We start from the raw sequence: 21,239 nt of genomic DNA, 5'->3' as shown, positions 1-21,239 counted from the left end.
CCACAACTTTAGCGACGGACGCCACGGCTTTAGCGACGGACGCCACAACTTTAGCGACGGACGCCACGACTTTAAAGACGGACGCCACAACTTTAGCGACGGACGCCATGACTTTAGTGACGGACGCCACAACTTTAGCGACGGACGCCACGACTTTAGTGACGGACGCCACGACTTTAGCGACGGACGCCACGACTTTAGTGACGGACGCCACGACTTTAGCGACGGACGCCACGACTTTAGTGACGGACGCCACGACTTTAGTGACGGACGCCACGACTTTAGCGACGGACGCCACGACTTTAGTGACGGACGCCACGACTTTAGCGACGGACGCCGCGACTTTAGCGACGGACGCCGCGGCTTTTGCGGAAGACGTCAGTATTTGAGTGGCAGCATGTCTTAGCTGCCACCAGGTGGCCAGAGAGCGTCTGAGTCGTCACCAAACCATTGGTGGCTGTATGTGTGTCGTCTGTAGCCGTGGCATTATGTCATCAGCAGTGTCACCATAGCTGCCACTGAAGCGATTTGAGCTGAGGTGTTGTGTTCAGGAACCTAAAGGTCGTATCAGCCTTTAGATTCATGTCAGGTCAGTTTTCTGGTCAATCAAGTCCAGTAACACCATGTTAATTGGTTTTGTTGGTACTTTTGGCAGCAATCCAGTTCTTTTTCTCCGTAGCCTAGTTCAAAACTGCTCTGACGTTTTGATAAACCCTGAATGCCTCTGTGTGGCGTCTCTTGACTCTAGTTGCTGTCCACGCCTTTGCATCCTCCCAAAGCTCCTTTTTTCTTTTTTGTCCTTCCACTAAACTTTCTGCTAATATTTTTTTTGTTTTCTTTAGTGGCTTCTGGATAACAGCTGAATTATGTATGATAAACATATGCATTTTTAATCATAAATTTGTTTTAAAAGAATATTTTAATAGTTAAAATATTATAATATAATATTAAAAAAATATTACAATGATCCAGCTCACTGGGTTTTCATAAGTTGTTAGAGTATAGTTTTTAAAACTGATGCAAATATTAATAATTCATTGAGATGCACCACGATTAAATCAACAGAAAACACAAATTTCATACCAATTATTGCTTTCAATACTTTATTATCCTTAGAACAGATGCTGGTTTTATGTAATAAAACCATTAAGATTTGTCTTTTCTTTGTTAAAACTGTGTGAAGAAGCATCTTTTAAACGTTCTTTTAATTATAAAATGTGCTAAAATCATTTAGTTGTTTCTTTTTCTACAAAACTCTTTCAGGAAGACGTTAAATAAAATGGAAACAGTTTTCAGACTTCATTTTGGCCTCATCACACTCAGATTACCTCCAACCAGACCAGCTGTTCATTGCAGTCCATGTGGGTTTCCAGTGAAAACCTCGATCTCATAATTTGGTTTTGTTTTGATTGTTCCTGTCTTTCTGTGGCTCTTTTCTCAGCCCGTCCTCATTGTCACAGATTTCCTCTGTATGGTGGAACATTTCTGAGTGACTTCACTGAAAATGACACCGATCTATGACTTCAATGGCTTCCTTCATAACTGCAACTCCTTAATAGCCATGACATCATCTGGCTGCGTTCACACACAAAGAGACGGCCGTCCCCGAGGCCTCCATTGCCTCATTGTTGAAGTGGTGGAAAATCTGATGTTTGTCAGACAGATCTCCTCTGTAATTTGCTTGCTGCACATAAAAACTCCACATCATCATGTTAAAAGTCCAGAGTGGCACAATAACCAGTTACATTTACTCACCTACATTTACTGTAGTAACTTGTTGGAAAAACAATGTACTTTTTACTTTTACTTCAGTATGTTTGAGCTAAAACTTCACCAGACACAGACCTGCAGTTTATGTTTATAACTTTTTTATTGAAAGAAACAGATTTTGCTATTTTTTGTTACTTTTTGTGATTTTCCACTTGATTTCTTTTTTTATTTTGGTCCATCTGATTATGTCATTTTTAAATATTAAATGATTGATAATTTGATCAGTTACTCAGTACTTGAGTAGACTTTTAACCAGATACTATTTTACTCATCTTTTGGTCGCCTACTTTTTAATTTTACTTAAGTAATTTTATTATGAAATATTTCTACTCTTACTTGAGAAAATGTCTGGATTTTCTACCCACTGGATGAAAAACAAATGTTTTTTTTAACCAAGAATTCACCAGACACAGACACACACCTGCAGTTTCTGTTTACAACTTTTTTATTGAAAGAAACAGGTTTTGCTATTTTTTGTTACTTTTTGTGATTTTCCACTTGATTTTCTTATTTTGGTCCATCTGATGATGGGTTAGGGTTAGGGTTAAATATTAAATGATTGATGATTTGATCACTTACTCAGTACTTGACTTTTTAGTAAATACTTTTTTACTCTTACTTGGGTAATTTCTTGGATGGAGACTTTTTACTTGAGTTAAAGCCCATTGGAGTAGTTCTACTCTTCCTAAAGTGCGGTTTCTGGGTACTCTGCCCAGCTCTGTAATAGCCGCGGCGTTCCTCTGGGACGCGTCGCAGGCCAGGCTGCGCTGCGGCGGCTGCAACACATGGCCTGCAGCCCTGCGTTTTTTCAGAGTGACTAAATTAGCTGATCCAGACAATACGCCGAGCACATCCTGCCGGTTTTATAGTGCAGATGGTTCATGATACAGTCGCAATTAGCAGGTAATTCACAAGGTGCAAACTGGTGTGTTGGTGTCACATTTGGCTTGCAGCTTAGTTGGAAACAGAGTGTGGTCAACAATAAAACTCTGCCGCAGAAAATGCAAAAAAATAGCTAGAAATGTTGCTTAAAGGAAACAGTTTATTTTATTTCTTCTTCACTGTGAAACGAGCTTCTGTTGCTTTTATGTTGCACCAGATTCTGATTCTTCCCCTCACTTTCATTTTGTTTTATCATCCTAATTTAATTCAGTTGAATTAAAAACTTTACATAAAACATGATCTAAATTTCCAATGCTTTAAAATTCCATTCATGAGATGAATTTCCTCTTGTAGTAGCGCCCCCTAGTGTGCAGACTGCACTGAGATTCATGAATGACTTTCAGTTTTATCTCCCAAAGGAAAAGGTACAACTTTAACTGGTACAGTTTACAATAAAGCTCCCATAATGGATGGCTAATAAGTAGTTCATATGTTATTAATTCATCTATAAACACTTTATAAATCATTATAACTGTTTATTATGTATTAATAAAGAATATTAAGAGAAAATCTACTGATTTCCTGCCAAATAGTGAGCCAAACCTGTTCACCTAGAGTTGTTATGCTCAACATTTCAGACTGTTGTAAGCACAGTAAGCATTTGTAAATGTGATTTGTTAGCATTTAGTCTCCTTCTCATCATTAATAACTGTATAATAGACAGTTATTAATGATTTATAAAGTGTTTACGGATTATAAACTTAACTACTTATTAGCCATCCATAAGGTTAGCCATATTGTAAATTTACATTTTTTAACCCAAATTTAAAAATGTAGGTTTGTTAATTCATGTATTTTTTTGTTTAAATATATTTTTTAAACTTAGATCATGTTTCGGCAAAAAAATTACGTAGGTCGTTATTTTAAGAAGGTGACGATATTGTATAAAAAATGAAGCATGGATTCAGATGCGTTCAAAAATTTTCATTGGAAAGTTTATTAAAGTGCAAGATTTTGTTGTAATTGTGCAAACTGATTTTGAGACAGAAGTAGCGAAATGGACATAAATTTTAGATTACAGGGCAGCAGATTAGATCTACTACATGTTTTCTGTTACCTTTAAGTGTAACATATTAAAAATAAAAACAACAAATCTAAACTCCTGTTACTGAGAAGCTCTAAAGTCATGCTAATGACTGCTAACTTTGCCCTAAAATTAAGGATTCTTTATTTTTCATCCAGTTGGAACAAACCATCATCAAATGTTTGAACAATATCAGAAACTGAAAGGCATTTCTCTTAATATAATTATTAAAAATGAATAAAACATGGAGTTTTGAATGAATGATATTAATGAGAGAAAAGTTGTTTGAAAGACTTGGTGCATGTTTAAAGTTTTTTATTTTTCGAAAATTGTGGCACTTTTATCTTTCCATAAGCCTACAATTTGCTCTAGACTTTTTATTTCTGCTGAATGAAAACGAGCAGCGTCTCGTGCCTTTTATTAAAAACAGTTATTGCATTGCTGCGGTGTGGAGTGCTTTACATCGTATGTTTACTGCATCACTTAACAAAAAGACACGAAAATGCATGTGTGGATAGATACTTCTCTGACCGATGGGGATTTTCTTTGATTAAAGTAAACTTAAACTAATTACACTCCATCGTTAAAACGTAGTTTGTCAACTTAACTTCTTAAAAGGACACCAATGTGCAGATTTTCTGGAATATCTGCTAAATCTAAGTCACTCTATCTGTAATAAAATGGAGATGCATTACTAGAAAAAGTGTTTTCCTTGTTCTCTGAGTTGTGCTAGATAATAAAAGTTTTATTATCCCTGAAGGAATCAGGCAAAAAGCTGCAGATTGTTTATGACTTTTAATCTACTATAAATTGTGGTGCCTGGGTTAAAATGTGAATCCAATCAATTTGTGCTTTTATCTCTTTGTGATGCTTCAGATGATCCAACCTGATCCCCACTGGATCCATTCACATCCAACAGAACCAGAACTTTCCGATCACGGTTCCGCTGAATCCCAAGATGTTTGATGGAAATCCCACATAGAAATAATCTCAGCAGATTTACTGTGTTCACGTTGGATTTCCTTACTCGTGTATACGGACGTTTTAGTTTTCTGCAAACCCAAACCTCACTTTTCCGAGATAAAATGAAATTACGACCTTGTTTAATTCATTCATTACCAATGCTCTTGGTATGTTCTAGCTGAATCCTGAGATGTTCTGCAATTCTTTCTCCAAGCAACATAAAAATAAACACTTTCATGCCGACTGATTTGGCTCATTTCCTCCTGCGCCGTTTCAAAGCTCATGCATTGATGGGAGGGATGTGCCAAGATTTGGACATTTAAATGGAGCTTTTAAAACATTTATTCAAACTCAAATGTATCTGACTAGGATTTTTGGTGATAAACCAACACAAAACAGTATCACAGTGAAGTAAATCAGTTTTTTATTTCCTTCAGAATATTTCTAGTTAATAAATATTACTACCTACTTTGTGTAATTTATTCTATCATTAAAAATGCACATCACACTTTCCAAATTTTGTGTCCATACATATACAATATAATCCCATAACCTGCCATACAGGCAGTTTTGCGGTTGTGACGTATCAGAATGTGATTTTTATTTGCTAAAATAATGTATGTCTTTTCCCAACAACCCTAACATTTTGACAGTTCCTGCTCATCCATCCTCCCCTGCAGCATTACCTCAGCTGCCGCTCCTCGTCCGTTTCCTGTGGGGTTTTTCTCCTGAGGTTCACATCAAGTCAAACTTTTCAGCAGCTGAATCAAGTTTATCCAGATGTTCTTGCACAATGAAAGCAGCTATTGTCGTTTTTAATTAGTCCCACTGGAGGCTTCTTCGAAAAACAAAGTGTTTTCTTTCACCCTACAAAAACTTTTCCACGGATTCATTGTTTTATCCCATCGAATGAAAAAATATAAATTACGAGGACATTGTTATGCATGTATCTCATTTTCAGTTTAAAGTCTGAGAAGGTCATTTTTGCACGTGAAGCAGAAGCTTCTTTACAGCCGTTAGTTCATCTACTGAAAACATTATGGCATAAATGTTTCTACAGTGAATCTGAGTTTTGCAGAAGAAATTTTTAGAGGAGTTTTAAAAATTTATTTGCTGAAAAGGGGAGAAAATTATAATGTGAACATGCCATGTTTTGCCAAAAAGTTGCTTTACATCTCAGCAGGTCAGAAACAAACAGCGAATCTCGGAGCTGCTACTTTTTGAGACGTTCCTGTGATAATAGTTACATCTCATCCCTGGAAAATGTTATTTCACCGTATTGTGTTCCCGTTAAGTGTGCTAAATGCTTTGGTTGGAGAACAACCAGTAAACCTGTTAACTGGCTGTTCTTTAGTCGTCTTCTTCACGGCAAACATCTGAGGAGTTACACCGAGTTCCCTCTCCTGCAGTTTGGCTAGAGAGAGCATCACCTCATCAGGAGTCACGGTGGAAAACAGCTAAAAGTTAACAAGCCGTGAAACACAGATACCGACTCAAACCGTTAGCCAACCAGTTAACAGGCCACTGGTGCTCATTATTTCTCTGCTGCAGGCCAAAGGTCATATCTTCACCCTGAGCTTCTCTCTGTTTGAATTTCATAACTTCTAATGATAAAATGCAGCTACCAGATATCTGGCGCCATTTGTAAAGTTACACAGTTGCGTTATTTAGCCTGCCATAACAGAAAAGCCCACCATGTTGTTCATTCATTTATAAATGTTGCAGTTAAATTAATTAGCAAGCTAAATATTTAGCTTGAAGACTAATATTTAGTTTGATAACTAAATATTAACTTTCAAGCTAAATGTTTAATAATCAATCTAAAAATGTCATTTGAGGCAAAATATTTAGCTTCAAATTACTATTTAGTTACCAACCTAAATGTTTAGCCTGGTAGCTAAATATTTATATTTGATTAATCTGATTGAACATTGTTAAAACTGCATGTAAACGTTAAAAGGTTTGGGTTTAATTCAACGTTACTTCAGAACATGAACTAATTTTAGCACAAGAAACTCATTTAAAAGTTAAATTAGCAACTTTACTGTAAATGTATCCTACTCAATTTGAAAGAATTTGACCTGAAACTTTGAAAGTTTTCATAAAAATGAAACAACACACAATGTACCATAAAACTGGAGGCTTGCTGACGGCGTGTTGGTGTCCGTGCTGGCTGCAGGGTGACGGTGCAGCGGAGCCAGGAGGATGCAGAGGAGGTGGAGCGGGAGCGGCGGAGGAGAGCCAGGGAGAAGCAGAAAGAAGAAGGGATCCTCTCCTTCCCAGAGCCCCGGCAGCAGGACGGCACACATAGCGCAGAGTGAGTTCAACACAGAGTGAGTTCAGCACAGAGTGAGTTCAACACAGAGTGAGTTCAACACAGAGTGAGTTCAACACAGAGTGAGTTCAACACAGAGTGAGTTCAACACAGAGTGAGTTCAGCACAGAGTGAGTTCAACACAGAGGATTCAGCACAGAATGAGTTCAACACAGAGTGAGTTCAACACAGAGTGAGTTCAACACAGAGTGAGTTCAACACAGAGTGAGTTCAACACAGAGTGAGTTCAACACAGAGTGAGTTCAACACAGAGTGAGTTCAACACAGAGGATTCAGCACAGAGTGAGTTCAACACAGAGGATTCAGCACAGAATGAGTTCAACACAGAGTGAGTTCAGTAGAGTGAGTTCAGCACAGAGTGAGTTCAACACAGAGGATTCAGCACAGAATGAGTTCAACACAGAATGAGTTCAACACAGAATGAGTTCAACACAGAGTGAGTTCAACACAGAATGAGTTCAACACAGAATGAGTTCAACACAGAATGAGTTCAACACAGAATGAGTTCAGCACAGAATGAGTTCAACACAGAATGAGTTCAACACAGAATGAGTTCAACACAGAGTGAGTTCAACACAGAGTGAGTTCAGCACAGAGGATTCAGCACAGAATGAGTTCAACACAGAATGAGTTCAACACAGAGTGAGTTCAACACAGAGTGAGTTCAACACAGAATGAGTTCAACACAGAGTGAGTTCAGCACAGAGGATTCAGCACAGAATGAGTTCAACACAGAATGAGTTCAACACAGAGTGAGTTCAACACAGAATGAGTTCAACACAGAGTGAGTTCAACACAGAGTGAGTTCAACACAGAATGAGTTCAACACAGAGTGAGTTCAACACAGAATGAGTTCAGCACAGAGGATTCAGCACAGAATGAGTTCAACACAGAATGAGTTCAACACAGAGTGAGTTCAACACAGAATGAGTTCAACACAGAGGATTCAGCACAGAGTGAGTTCAACACAGAGTGAGTTCAACACAGAGTGAGTTCAGCACAGAGGATTCAGCACAGAATGAGTTCAACACAGAATGAGTTCAGCACAGAGGATTCAGCACAGAATGAGTTCAACACAGAGTGAGTTCAACACAGAATGAGTTCAACACAGAGGATTCAGCACAGAATGAGTTCAACACAGAGTGAGTTCAACACAGAGGATTCAGCACAGAGTGAGTTCAACACAGAGTGAGTTCAACACAGAGTGAGTTCAACACAGAATGAGTTCAACACAGAGTGAGTTCAACACAGAATGAGTTCAACACAGAGTGAGTTCAACACAGAGTGAGTTCAGCACAGAGTGAGTTCAACACAGAGTGAGTTCAACACAGAGTGAGTTCAGCACAGAGTGAGTTCAACACAGAGTGAGTTCAGCACAGAGGATTCAGCACAGAATGAGTTCAACACAGAGGATTCAGCACAGAGTGAGTTCAACACAGAGGATTCAGCACAGAGTGAGTTCAACACAGAGGATTCAGCACAGAATGAGTTCAACACAGAGTGAGTTCAGTAGAGTGAGTTCAGCACAGAGTGAGTTCAACACAGAGGATTCAGCACAGAATGAGTTCAACACAGAGTGAGTTCAACACAGAATGAGTTCAACACAGAATGAGTTCAACACAGAATGAGTTCAACACAGAATGAGTTCAACACAGAATGAGTTCAACACAGAATGAGTTCAACACAGAATGAGTTCAACACAGAATGAGTTCAACACAGAATGAGTTCAGCACAGAGGATTCAGCACAGAATGAGTTCAACACAGAATGAGTTCAACACAGAGTGAGTTCAACACAGAGTGAGTTCAACACAGAATGAGTTCAACACAGAGGATTCAGCACAGAGTGAGTTCAACACAGAGTGAGTTCAACACAGAGTGAGTTCAGCACAGAATGAGTTCAACACAGAGTGAGATCAACACAGAATGAGTTCAACACAGAGGATTCAGCACAGAGTGAGTTCAACACAGAGTGAGTTCAACACAGAGTGAGTTCAGCACAGAGTGAGTTCAACACAGAGTGAGATCACCACAGAGGATTCAGCGCTTCAGTCCTCCAGCTGCCACATCATCTCGAGAAAACATGAGCACAAAACGATTAATTTGATTCAGAGATTAATTGTTGGTATTTATTCTACTAGTTGTAACTTCAATCTTTGGACTTATCAATGTTTTAAGTGTTTTCACTTTGTGTTTTGAGAAAATGTTCAGTTTGTTTTTATCATTTCTTATTTGTTTTCTGTGCTGCTCGTTTCATTCTTCTGCCTTGTTGTTCTTTTGTAGCTTTGCAGGTTTTGAGCCGTCTGCCGCTGGACATTTCATACAAACCACGCATCAAATCGCTCCGCCTAGAAGATGTTTTGCTCCCACTTTGACTGCTGATCCTGTAAAGTAATTTTCTTTGATCCATTTGTTATAATATATACTCCAATAAGTACAAGCTGCCAGCAGGAGGCAGCGTTGAGTAATTTAATTTTATTTGTCAAGAGTTAGCGGAAGCAGAAAGATCCGGATCAAAGGACTGGGTGGAATCGAACATTTTCAGAAAATAATACACCTGAAATGTTTACATTTTTCATGACTATTTTTACAGATATTTAAAAAAATATGTACAAAAAATCAAAAATGAACTGGTAAGCAATGGCTGTAGTACATGGGTATGAATTGGTTTGTTTACAGGTGCAAATTGTTGTACTTTTTACTTTAAAAAGACATCTGGTCCACTTTCAGATGAACAAAACATGCCTCTATATATCCCATCTACTTGATTTCAACAAAACACCAAACATATATTACTGTCACTATCTCCAAGGATCCGTCTGATAACGTGAGCTGAGGTGAAACTGGAGACCGTTTTGCCTCTCTGTTTGATATTTCCATGGTTACCGTCTCTGTTGACATGGAGCTTGATGGCACAAGTCCCGTCTACCATCTGCATCTCCTTTGTGTGACATTAGAAAGCCTTGGATGCTTGATTAGGAAACTAAGCAGCAGCAGGAGCAAGTAAACACTCACACACTGTAAATCACTTTCCTTATTTGTCCAGCTTTAACATCCACGTCCCCCTGCTCTCCGGGAAGAGTGTTTCCATCGAAAATCACTAAACAAGACAACCAATCCAGACAGGATCAAAATTCAGTTACTAAAACAAAACAGTTCGTATCAGAGTTTCCTTAATACTTTTTGTGACGAATCGCATTAGAAAAGGTTGAAGGAAATGGAAAAATTAGAAAAAAATGAAGTAAAATACATTTTCTCAAAATAGTTACATTTTCTTGGTGGTTGATCTAATTCGCTAAACATATTTGCTGAATAAGAATAAGGATAGCATGTAGCTTCGCTTTGCTAGTTAGCATGACAGACCAACTACAACTTCACATTACTGAAAACTTCTCTGTTGTTCTGAAATGTTTGGTTCATGCTGGTTGGAAACTTCTCCTTCCTGTTCATTACGTCCATGTGTAGCATCAACATTGGACTAAATTGAACTTTCCCTAGCTTAGTAGATGCTCTCCAAATCATTAGTAGAAAAAACAAGTAGAAAAAAAGGTTTGCTCACAATTTGCATGACAATTGGATGTAAACGTAGCTAATAGCCACTTATGGTGCTTTTACACCAGTTTTGTTTGGTCCGTTTTAATAAAAGTCCAGTTCGTTTGGGTAGGTGTGAATGCTAATTGACCAAAAACGAAAAATCTGTCCACAAACTTCGATCTCAGTTTGGTTGAAATGAACTCTAGTGCGGTTTCAATTTATATGTGAACACCAAGCGCAGCAGCTACTGCTCCAAAAGCAGGAAGTGGACTACAGAGCAGGGCGTTCTGGGTAAATAAAACCAAAACAAATGTGCTAGCCTTGCGCTAGCAGGAGAAATGACTTTTCACTAAAGACAAAAGAAAAACCCTAAAAAACATTAAAATCTGACAATATTCCATTTTGTTTATATTCCATAAAGTCAGAAGTTGCTTTCAGCGCCTTCCTCAAAGGATTTTATGTCGTTCTGATTCAGCAGCGCCCCCATAGGTGAGGAGGGGAACAGGTTGCTTAAAGGGTTTTATCGTTTGACACAGCGCAGTGTGAAAGAGAACCACAGCAGCTGAACATTTAACAAATGTGTGAGGAAAAATGCAAAAACAAAACAAAGCGTAATCAAAATCAAAAGCGTATACTAAACAAGTATACGCAAGTATAAGTATATAAAACCGCAGAAGCTTGCAGGTAGTAGTGCATGCAGCTTTCTGTAGTTTCCTGGTCATTCCTGGAGGTGAAACAGAACCTCCATAACCCAAACATTTCTGATCTGTTTTCAGGTCCGAGGAGGAGCTGAAACCTTCCCGCTTTGCTCTGGAAGAAGACGAAGGTTTCAGCGACTGGAGTCACCGGTTGGAGAACCGTCATGAGACGGAGGAGCAGGAAAACTGCAGGGCGAAGGAGCACAAACCGTCTGCAGCATCAGAGTCTGGGGGGTACAAGCATGAGGATGAGGAGGAGGGAAGAGGAAAAGATGGAGGAAGGAGCTCTGAGGAAGATTCAACACGACTTTCAGAGAAGGTTTGTTCTCTGTAGAGTTTGTTTCACGGAGTAATCAACTTATGGAAACAAGTAAAAAGTATTTCTGAGAATAAATGCTGCTGAGCAGAACAGGGGCATCACTAGGTCTTAAGGACAAGGGGGGCTTTGACCCGAGGAGGATGTGAGCAAACACAGTGGGTGAATACAAAAGTAGAAGTTGCTTTTCCACTTTTAAAATAAAGTTTAGGGTAATAAAGATCTCTTCTACTATAAAATATGAATGTGAACAGTTAATTTCTATAATGAAATGGTTTTCCATCAAATGTTGCTGAGATAATTGGCAAACTTTCATGCTTTTATCATCTTCAGTGTAATTCTAGCCATATTTTAGACCAATCATCTACTATTATACTATGAAGCAAAGGGAATCTGACAGATTTATGATCACATTTGAGTTAAAAAAATTACAGTTTGTATGATTATTTATTTAAACTCATGTTGGGAAAAGTTTTGTACAAAAAAACATTTAGGCTTAAGGACTTCTGACACCACTGATACACAACTAATAAAGTTCCTCTCTGCAAGACTTTCTGTTTCTGTCAGGTTAAACGTAATGTTTGTTTAGCCGCTAACTACAGAAGAATATGTTCCTTCGTTTCTCCTGTGGCGTTTTGCAGACATCCAGTTCCCAAACTCCCGTCAGGACGTCGTACAGCTCCTCTGTCTTCCTGTCGCAGGACGCCAGGCAGCATCACGCCGCAGGACATCCTGCAGACCGGACGTCGTACCTGGCAGCAGGGACGATAAGGACCAGGTGAAGCCCACAGCGCCCCCTAGTGCAGGGGTTCCCAAACCGTCACAATGCTACAATATATGTAAACAAACATCAACTGTTAGAATGTTTCTTATTCACTGTTCAATAATTATTACATTTATTTAGCATAAATGCTGCATCACAGCTTCTGATTTTAGGAAAATGTGATTATTAGATTATATATTCTGACTTTATTACCAGATAAAACAAATTTTCATCACAGTCTTTCCTCTGGAGGCCTCCACCTTGTAAAATACTGTCATAAGGGACAAGGAGGATTTTTTCACAATAAATTAGGAAATACAACTTGGTATTATATTTAAAGATCCTCAATGAAAACATGTTTATATTTTCAAGTCTGTCATTAAGCAAACTGGTTGAAAATTGATTTATTAACAGCATGTTTAGCTCCGGAGTTTTGCACACATTTGTTTTGAGTTTAACCAAAAGAAAAATATATAAAACTTTAGGTAGCTTACAAATAATATATTAATACAGAATTCCTACATGGAAATCTTTACAAAAACCTTAAACTGTCGGAGAAAAACTTTCAGTATTTAAAATGCTGCATAAATCACTAAAACCAATATTGCAACACGAAAGAGAAAAAATTCCCCCATGTCACCTAGGGGGCGCCGTCAACCCATTCCATGTCCAAGAGTCACTTTATGTTTTATATGTTTATAAATCTTCACTTTATTTTCATCATAATACTTAATAGCAGCTCGTTGACATAAGCGACTCTCTGATGGACACATGTGGTGATTTCTGAAATTAACGTGAATTAAACTTCTGCTGAAACGATTAAAAAGATTAATTGTGATTAATGGATTGTTGAAATTATCGTCAACTGATTTAGTAATTGATTAATTGTTAACTGGATAATACAGACTCAGAAAAGGTTTTTTGCAGAAAGAACAACAGAGTCAGAGCAGATATTAAGCCAAAACTGGCCAAATATACACATTTACACACATTTTGCATTTAAAATTAAAAAAAACCTTCATCTGTAAATCTGCTCCACCCAAAACTCCTGTGAATCCTATGAAGCACCTTTTGATATCCAATTACTACTCAGTTAATCCAAAACGTAAAATCAGCAGATCAACCCTTTTCACATGTTGACGTTAAAAATATCCTTTGCTACAAATGATTAAGCGTCCACTAAAGGAATGCTGGGTTGTTGCATTTCAGACGGTAAAATGTGTCTTTTTTTCATACTTAAAAAAGGAATTTAATTATTTGTTTATTTGCTTATTTTAATGTGATTCTAATACAGAAAAATATGCAGAATATGCCAAATATTTTAATCGGATTAATCAGGATAATCGATTGCTAAAATAATCGTTAGTTTCAGCCTTAAATTATAGAACAAAGTATCACAACTCCATTAAAGTGAGGTAGAAATGAGAAGACGACACACATATCACAAGTTCTGAAGCACTTGTGATATTTTATTAAAATATTTTTGCTTCTATCCCAGAAACGTCGACCACAGTGGAGGAGCTCACCGGCTGGAAGTGGACGAGGAGCAGAAGACGCAGGAGGAAGAGGAGGATGATGAACAAGAGGTGAAAACAATCCTGCAGATGCAGCGACAGACTTCAGCTGATGAAGAAGCTCAGGAGGAGGAAGAAGAGCGAAGCTCCGCAGGTGAAAACTGGGGAGAAATCCAGATCAGGAAGCAGCAGACACACAGGCCAGCGGAGGAGGAAGAGGAGGAATATCACGAAATGAAAGACGAGGTTTGCAAAAACTGCTGCTGAATTAATCCTGTTGTTATTTCCTGTTTTCTCATGTAACATGTTCCACTGTTAATGTTACCGGTGAAACTAGAACTGTTTCATCAATTTTAAGGAACTATTGACTTAAAACAAGCTCCTGTTTCTTACTGAAAAGTTACTTTTAAGTTATTTTTGTATTATTCCAAGTGAAACTAGACCAAAACTACTTGAATGTACACTGCTTAAAAAAATAAAGGGAACACTTAAACAACACGGGCTGCACAGTGGCGCAGTTGGTAGAGCTGTTGCCTTGCAGCAAGAAGGTTTTGGGTTCGATTCCCGGCCTGGGGTTTTTCTGCATGGAGTCTCCATGTTCTCCCTGTGCATGGTGGGTTTTCTCCAGGTACTCCGGTTTCCTCCCACAGTCCAAAAAACATGACTGTCAGGTTAATTGGCCTCTCCAAATTGCCCCTAGGTGTGAGTGTGTGTGTGCATGGTTGTGTGTCCTGTGTGTCTCTGTGTTGCCCTGCGACAGACTGGCGACCTGTCCAGGGTGACCCCACCTCTCGCCCGAAACGTTGGCTGGAGATGGGCACCAGCACCCCTCCCGACCCCACTGAGGGAAAAAGGGTGCAAGAAAATGGATGGATGGATGGACTTAAACAACACAATATAACTCCAAGTAAATCAAACTTCTGTGAAATCAAACTGTCCACTTAGGAAGCAACACTGATTGACCCGACGAGGGTCCCCGTTGTCAATCAGTGTTGATCCTAAGTGGACAGTTTGATTTCACAGAAGTTTGATTTACTTGGAGTTATATTGTGTTGTTTAAGTGTTCCCTTTATTTTTTTGAGCAGTATAGTTTGTCTTTTTGCAGTGTAGATAAGAAATGTGGGTTTGACTCTGTTAGTGGGTGAAACATTTCCAGAGTTGCCTTCCTCTCTGTCTTTAGTTTCATAAAGGACTCAAACACATGTGGGCCTTTCCTAATAAGCTACAGTCTGACTTCAAGGTTGAAAGCAATAAAATTGGAAGAATGCTGCTTTGGCTCGCACAGAGCTGAAATGAAATGTTACCTGACGAAAGCAGCGATGATGTCAGATCCCAGACCAAATTAAAGTTTTTACCAGCAGCTCGTTTCCTGTTAGTCATTAGTCTTCTGTCCAACAACGCAGTAAATAAAAGCCATGCAAAAAAGTTCAGATGGTTTAATCTGGTTTCAAATAATCACAGGTGAAAACCTCTCAGAATAAAAAACTCCTCAAGGGCAGCGTTCTGTTTCAGCGATCAGAGGAGAGGGAGAGACGACGGGACACGCTGAGCGGCGGGCCGGACGCGCTGAGCGGCGGGCGGGACGCGGTGAGCGGCGCGCGGGATGCGGTGAGCGGCGGGCCGGACGCGTCTCACCATACCAACAGCGAAGGCGAGGAGTCGTTAAACTGCTACGGCCCCATGAGTCCGACATTCAAGGTAACCAGTAAAAACACAGGCATTCTGCTCAACACATCTGTTCTGCTTGTTTTTGGCTGCTTCTCCTCAACAGAAACGGCTTTGATGAGACAAAGTGATGTTCAAAATGCTTAAACAACTTTTCTTCTTCTGCTTGCAGAAACTCCTCATTCAATTCTACCCAGTAAGTACAAATAAATTTAAAAAACTTTTCTAGCAACCCAATGTTATTTCTCTGACCAAGAGTTTCTTTTTTATTATTTTAAAGTTTTTGGCAATAAGTATGCCTTAAGTTGTTTTATTTTTATTTTTTTTATTTGCCATAAAGGAAGTGAACAAATGAGAAACAAAATCACATCAGTGTTAGTTTTTCTTTTTGTTAATTTTTCTGAATTTGTGAAAGAACAAAGGTTCGTTTGCAGCAACACTGTTAGTCAAGGTAATTATGTTGGTGTAGTGCCTCTTGTGGTGAAGAGCAGTATTACAAAAATAAATAAAATGCGTTTTTTTTCCACATCTAAAGGAAATTTTTCTCTTTCTTAAGAAAATTTGTTACTAGATAGATTAAGTTTCTCATCGAGTTTTTTACTATGATTTTTGTTTATTTATTTATTTATTGTTTAAAATAAAATCTATTAAATTAGAAGATTACATGAGAATTTATTCCAGAGGTGAAAACGGATAAATGGATGCTGGTAATTTTTAAGGTCATATGAAAAATAAACTTCCAATCAAAGTTTGTAAAACGATGCCTCTTCATTGTGTCCTCGATGTTCTGTAAAAGTAAACAATCTAAATGAACTGAAAATGGTGTGAATTGAACACAAGTTGGATCCACAGCAGAAGATAAGAATCTGTTCGTGTTATTTAAGAAATAGGGAAAGAAAAAAAGGTTACAAACGATCTTTAAACCTGAAATGACATTTAAAAGTCTGTCTCATTCTGTTGCGCCTCAGCTCTTTGTGTCTCTCAACAGGACGAGGTGAACAGTCGAGTCTCACCGGATGGAAAATGTTCGGTGAGTTCACGTCTTTTTCACGTCCATCCAACATGACAGAAGAAATAAATCTTTAGTCTTTGAGCAACTGCTTGAAAAAGACGCTAAATCAAGAAGCTGTCCAGATATGCATCTTCAGATTATTAGAAATTTAGATTCATAGCTTATATGTACACATAGAAAGATACTTTATGGGTATCAAAATGTGGTAAATTCACATTTTTAAGCGTTTAAACCAGTGATTGTCATGTGTTCTTTGTTTTTTCCTCAGATAACAGAGAGAACTGAGTCTCTCAGAAGAAGGTAAGTCCAACTTAGAAAATACTAAAGATGCTATTATATATTTAAAGTGTTGGCAGAATAACCTGGACTCATAATAGTGAACTGAATCCTATTGATTCATTTCTTTAAGTAACGTATGTTTCAAAGCTTTCCGCTGTTCAATAGTTCATCAACGCTCATTAATCTTTGCACATTTATTTTTTTTATTCTTCATTTTGAAGCACCAGCAACATAAAGAAGACATCGCCACCGCTTTCTGTTTCTAAGATTGATAAGCGATTGGAGGAATACACACATGCTCTTGAGGTAAAACCATGTCTGCTTTTGTTTTTTTAGAGATACTGTTTAATTTAAACTTCCTGACTTGAAGCAATAAAGTATTCACATAGTCATATATTAACAGATATTTCTATATAATAAGAAAAGCATCTAGTTTTCAAATTCTCCTAGTCTCAGTTGAACAAATGTATTCTCAAAAGCAGGATTTGGGTCATTTTCTTTCAAAACGTTTGCTATATATAACGTTTGCTATATATATATATATATATATATATATATATATATATATATATTTTTTTTTTTTTATTTTTTTTTTATGTATTTTTTTTACCTTGATTTAAAATTAAAAAAATTATAAACAAATTTGTATTATGAATATCTTAACTTTTTGAATATTTTTATGGAGCTAAATTGTGGCCATAAAGTTTGTTTTAAAAAAAAAAATTTGAAAATGAAAAAAAATGTTGTAACTGAAAAACATTTAAACTGAAAAAATGTTCAAAGCTGCTTTTCAGATTCAAGTTTTTTTCAGTTTCAATTGTTTTTGTCTTTTGAACAAACTTATGGCCATGATTTAGCTCCATAATCTGCTTGCTTTTCTGAAGATTTCCTCAAAGGAAGGAAGGTCGAGCTGTCAGGCGCTGGCTGAGCTTTCGGGCCCCGCTGAACCGGTCGCATCGAAGAAGAATCTGTTCGAAGCCGGAGACGCCTGGAGCCAAAACATCGCCTCAGCCGCTGCATCCAAGGTCAGGACCAAAATGATCCGCCGTTGAACTCTGTGCTTCTCAGATTGTTCAGGGAAACTACTGGGAGGAAAAAGCTTCCGAGGCATCATTTTGCTGTAGATTTTTTAGAAAAAGTAGTTTTTCACATCTGTTCCAGGACGCAGACGGTTTAAAAGTTGGTGTGGCCGATCTGATCAACCAGTGGGTAAAAGGAGGCGAAGACGGAAGCAGGAGCGGCTCACCGTCAAAACCAGCAGTAAGACAGAGCTTCTTTTTTATTTCAAGCATAATATCAGCTTCTTACCTCCAACTTTTTTTTTGTTTGGTCCTAAATGGTCAACAATTCAGGATCCAAATTTCAGAAAACAAAATGCATCAGCTTTCTTGTGTTCGCTCTGAAGGAAATTTGGGACTTAATGAAGAAGTCACACTGCAAAAACAAAAAACATTGCCAAGTATTTTTGTTTAGTTTCTAATGCAAATATCTTTTTTCCCTTGAAATGAAACTAAACTGATTCAAAAGTAACTTTTCAATGAGATATAGGAGTTTAAGTCAATAATTCCTTAATATTGAGGAAAAAGTGTTACTTACACTGGCAGATTTTTTTTCACTTATAACATGAAAAAACTATTTTGTTAAAAGTGAAATAATCTGCCAGTTATTGACTTAAACAAGTTTCTAAGTCTTGCTTAAAAGTTAAATATAAATCAAGATATTTACATTAGAAACTAAAACATATTTTGTAAGATTTTGTGTTTTTCAGGTTTGGAAGAAATATGAACAAAATAAAAAGTTCATGACAGTCTGAACATCAGAAGAATTAAACAGTTGCTGGTAATCCCCGGTTATAAACTCCACATGTCTGCAGCCTCGGCTTATTTATGGGCATTTCTGAGCTGGATCTCCGGTTTTCCCAGTGTGTAGTTTCAGGTTGAGGAATTTATTACAACATGCCTTTTGCCAACAGTCAAACAACTGACAACACTCTTCTTCAGATGTTCAACATCTGTATTTACTTCTAAAGGCTTGAGGTATTGTTCATCATGCTCAAAGTAGCTCGACTGGAAGCGTGGAGCTTCTCCTGCCAGGAGCGTTTAAAGATGAAAACAGCTTCATCTTCGAATCCTCTTGTCACGTTGATTTATCCGAAAGCTGCTCTCACTGCTGTCTTATTCACTGCCTCCTGTCTCCACATCTGGCGTCAACCAGCCACAGTTTGTCAGAAGTTTGGCAGTTCATTCAGACAAAGATGGCTAACCTTTGTTTGTGATTCTGCCTGGTTTTAGGAAATAAGACCTGGTGGGGTTTTAAACAAGAAGAATTTATGGGAAAGCCTCGGTGACACATTATCTTCAACAAGAGACGGAAAGGTTAGTCAGCAACACAGCTGAATTTCTCTTCATCACGTTCATTTACCTGTTCATTGTTAAACCGGCAGCCAGAAACTTTCACCTAGAACAATCTGTTCAATATCTGGAACATATCTGTTATTTTATAATGTCTAGGGCTGGACTGTAAACCAATAACAATAGACACACAATCAATATCAATAGATAATTATACAGAATTGTCATAATCTGTGTATTTATTGTAAGGTTTTTCTGTGTTCAGTTCCTGTCCTGTGAGTCTCTGTCTCTGCGTCTTCCCCTGTTGATTGATCCCAGCTGTGTCTCGTTCCTTGATCACCCTCCCAGTGGATTTAAACCCACCTGTTGCCATTGTCTCTTGTCGGGTCTTTGTCAGCGTCTAATGTCAGTTGTTGTCTCACGTCTCTGCGCTCCAGTCGAACTGTTAAGTCCTGGTTAGCGTTAGCGCTCGTTTTCAGTTCTCTGTATCAGTAGCTAACGGTAATTAGCTTTGCGCTAAACTCTCTGCCGTGCCGCCTGTGTTGGACTGTTTTGAGCTTTCGTAATGAAATTCATAATTTCTTCTACAACCTGGGTTCCTGCGTTCATCCTCACCACCTCTCATTAACAAAATCATGACAAGAATGTTAACTGAACTCTGATCCAGAACCTCACAGCATTCTGGGAGATGTAGGCAGAAGAAACGCTTTAGCTTCTCAACCATTAGTCTGCATCTGTGGAATCAGAACTTCAGGCTGCGTTCACACTGCAGCCTGAAGTGACCCAGTTCTGATTTTTTGTCAAATTGGATGTTTTTTATTGTGGCCGTTCACACTGTATGTGTTCTCCAGTGTGAACAGGCCTGAAAGTGTCCCGCATGCGCAGTAGAGGGCGCAATAACGTCATCGTTCTCAGTGTTCTGCCAACCACCATAAAAAGAAGTAGTGCTCGGTGTTTGCAGAAGTTAGCAGGGATGCTAATGGTGGAGCATAGCTTACACATTTGAAGTTGTTGTCAGACCAGAGCAGCATATTAACAACTTAATCCTCACTATAGTCCATCATAGTTGTTGTTTTTCTTCCCGCTTTCCATGACGCAGAGTAGTGACATTTGTTGAGTATCAGTGACGTTCTGGTCGGCCATATTTGAATCGGATACCCAAGTGGCCCGGGTTGCATTCTAAAAGAATCCGACCTGTGTTGTTCAGACTGTCATGAAAAGATAAGATGCAGGTCGCATTACGTCAAAGACAATCGGAATTGGGTCACTTCAGGCTGCAGTGTGAACACAGCCTTACTCAGTCAACTTTTGGTTACCTAGCAACTCATTCATTCTTTGGTTACCAAGCAACAATCTGTTGAGTAACTTGCGCAGCAGCAGTTTCTGGTTTTGCCTCTTAACTGTTTAAAAATAAAAAACAACTCCGTGGAGTGAAAACTGTGGATGAAACAAGAAAGGCCACACCAGCAGTTAGGCATTTAAAACAGCAAAACTAATCAATAATTATCAATATCAACTGATACAAAACATTTATGTTGCTTTTCAGCCGTGTTGTCCAGCTTTACTAATGGCTAATGCATTTATAAATTATTTTTATGCAAATTTTTAACTTTGCTTTCAAAAGTATCCTGGCTAAGCCATTTAATTTGGCTTTAATTTAATTGTTTTTCCCATATTTTAGCACACAAAATATGTGTATAAAGTAGTAATGCTATAAGAAAAGTTTTAGATAGATCTCTGAACAGTGCAGGTGACCATGAAAATGCACCTTATTAATTCTGTTTTCTCATTAATTTCAGGAAAACTCTACCAAGAGGTATAAATATGTGGTAACGGGTCACGGCAAGTATGCTAAGGTTTCTGGTAACGGCAGCAGTGAAGACGTCAGCTGCCAGGCAGGTGAGAAGTGTCCTTACATAGTTAATACACATTTATAAATTGATTTAATCTAATTTAATGTTCACGATTTTATCTATGTTTTTATCCTTTTGTGTTGCTTCTTGTTTTGTTTTTATATTTAAGTAGCTTTCTATATTTTCCATACTGATAAAGATATGTGTGTCAAAAAAGAGCAA

General features: G+C 38.1%; 2 protein-coding genes across 3 annotated transcripts in view; one reads left to right on the top strand and one right to left on the bottom strand.

Annotated features, from left to right (window-relative positions):
- The window catches only part of LOC103462952 (uncharacterized), a 159,638-nt gene extending 148,911 nt beyond the window's left edge, over nt 1-10,727 (bottom strand). Inside the window, exon 1 of the mRNA XM_008406023.2 lies at nt 10,724-10,727. The gene's annotated coding sequence lies outside the window, so the exon portion shown is untranslated. The remainder of the gene's footprint in view (nt 1-10,723) is intronic.
- Nucleotides 1-21,239, top strand: part of LOC103462941 (uncharacterized) — a 33,002-nt gene that overhangs the window by 3,602 nt on the left and 8,161 nt on the right. The window contains exons 2-15 of one of the 2 annotated variants that reach the window (XM_081605509.1): nt 6,879-7,016; nt 9,316-9,423; nt 11,343-11,583; nt 12,222-12,358; nt 13,842-14,103; nt 15,370-15,555; nt 15,695-15,718; nt 16,511-16,552; nt 16,803-16,834; nt 17,035-17,119; nt 17,698-17,838; nt 17,975-18,073; nt 19,105-19,188; nt 20,964-21,063. In XM_081605509.1, the coding sequence (XP_081461635.1) occupies nt 6,879-7,016; nt 9,316-9,423; nt 11,343-11,583; nt 12,222-12,358; nt 13,842-14,103; nt 15,370-15,555; nt 15,695-15,718; nt 16,511-16,552; nt 16,803-16,834; nt 17,035-17,119; nt 17,698-17,838; nt 17,975-18,073; nt 19,105-19,188; nt 20,964-21,063 (1,679 nt within the window). The remainder of the gene's footprint in view (nt 1-6,878; nt 7,017-9,315; nt 9,424-11,342; nt 11,584-12,221; nt 12,359-13,841; nt 14,104-15,369; nt 15,556-15,694; nt 15,719-16,510; nt 16,553-16,802; nt 16,835-17,034; nt 17,120-17,697; nt 17,839-17,974; nt 18,074-19,104; nt 19,189-20,963; nt 21,064-21,239) is intronic. The other variant, XM_081605510.1, reaches the window with a different exon arrangement.

The sequence above is a fragment of the Poecilia reticulata genome, chromosome 3 (assembly GCF_904066995.2).
Source record: "Poecilia reticulata chromosome 3, P_reticulata-male-v2, whole genome shotgun sequence".
In the NCBI taxonomy this organism is placed as follows: domain Eukaryota; kingdom Metazoa; phylum Chordata; class Actinopteri; order Cyprinodontiformes; family Poeciliidae; genus Poecilia; species Poecilia reticulata.
This window is presented reverse-complemented; position numbering and strand designations above follow the sequence as displayed.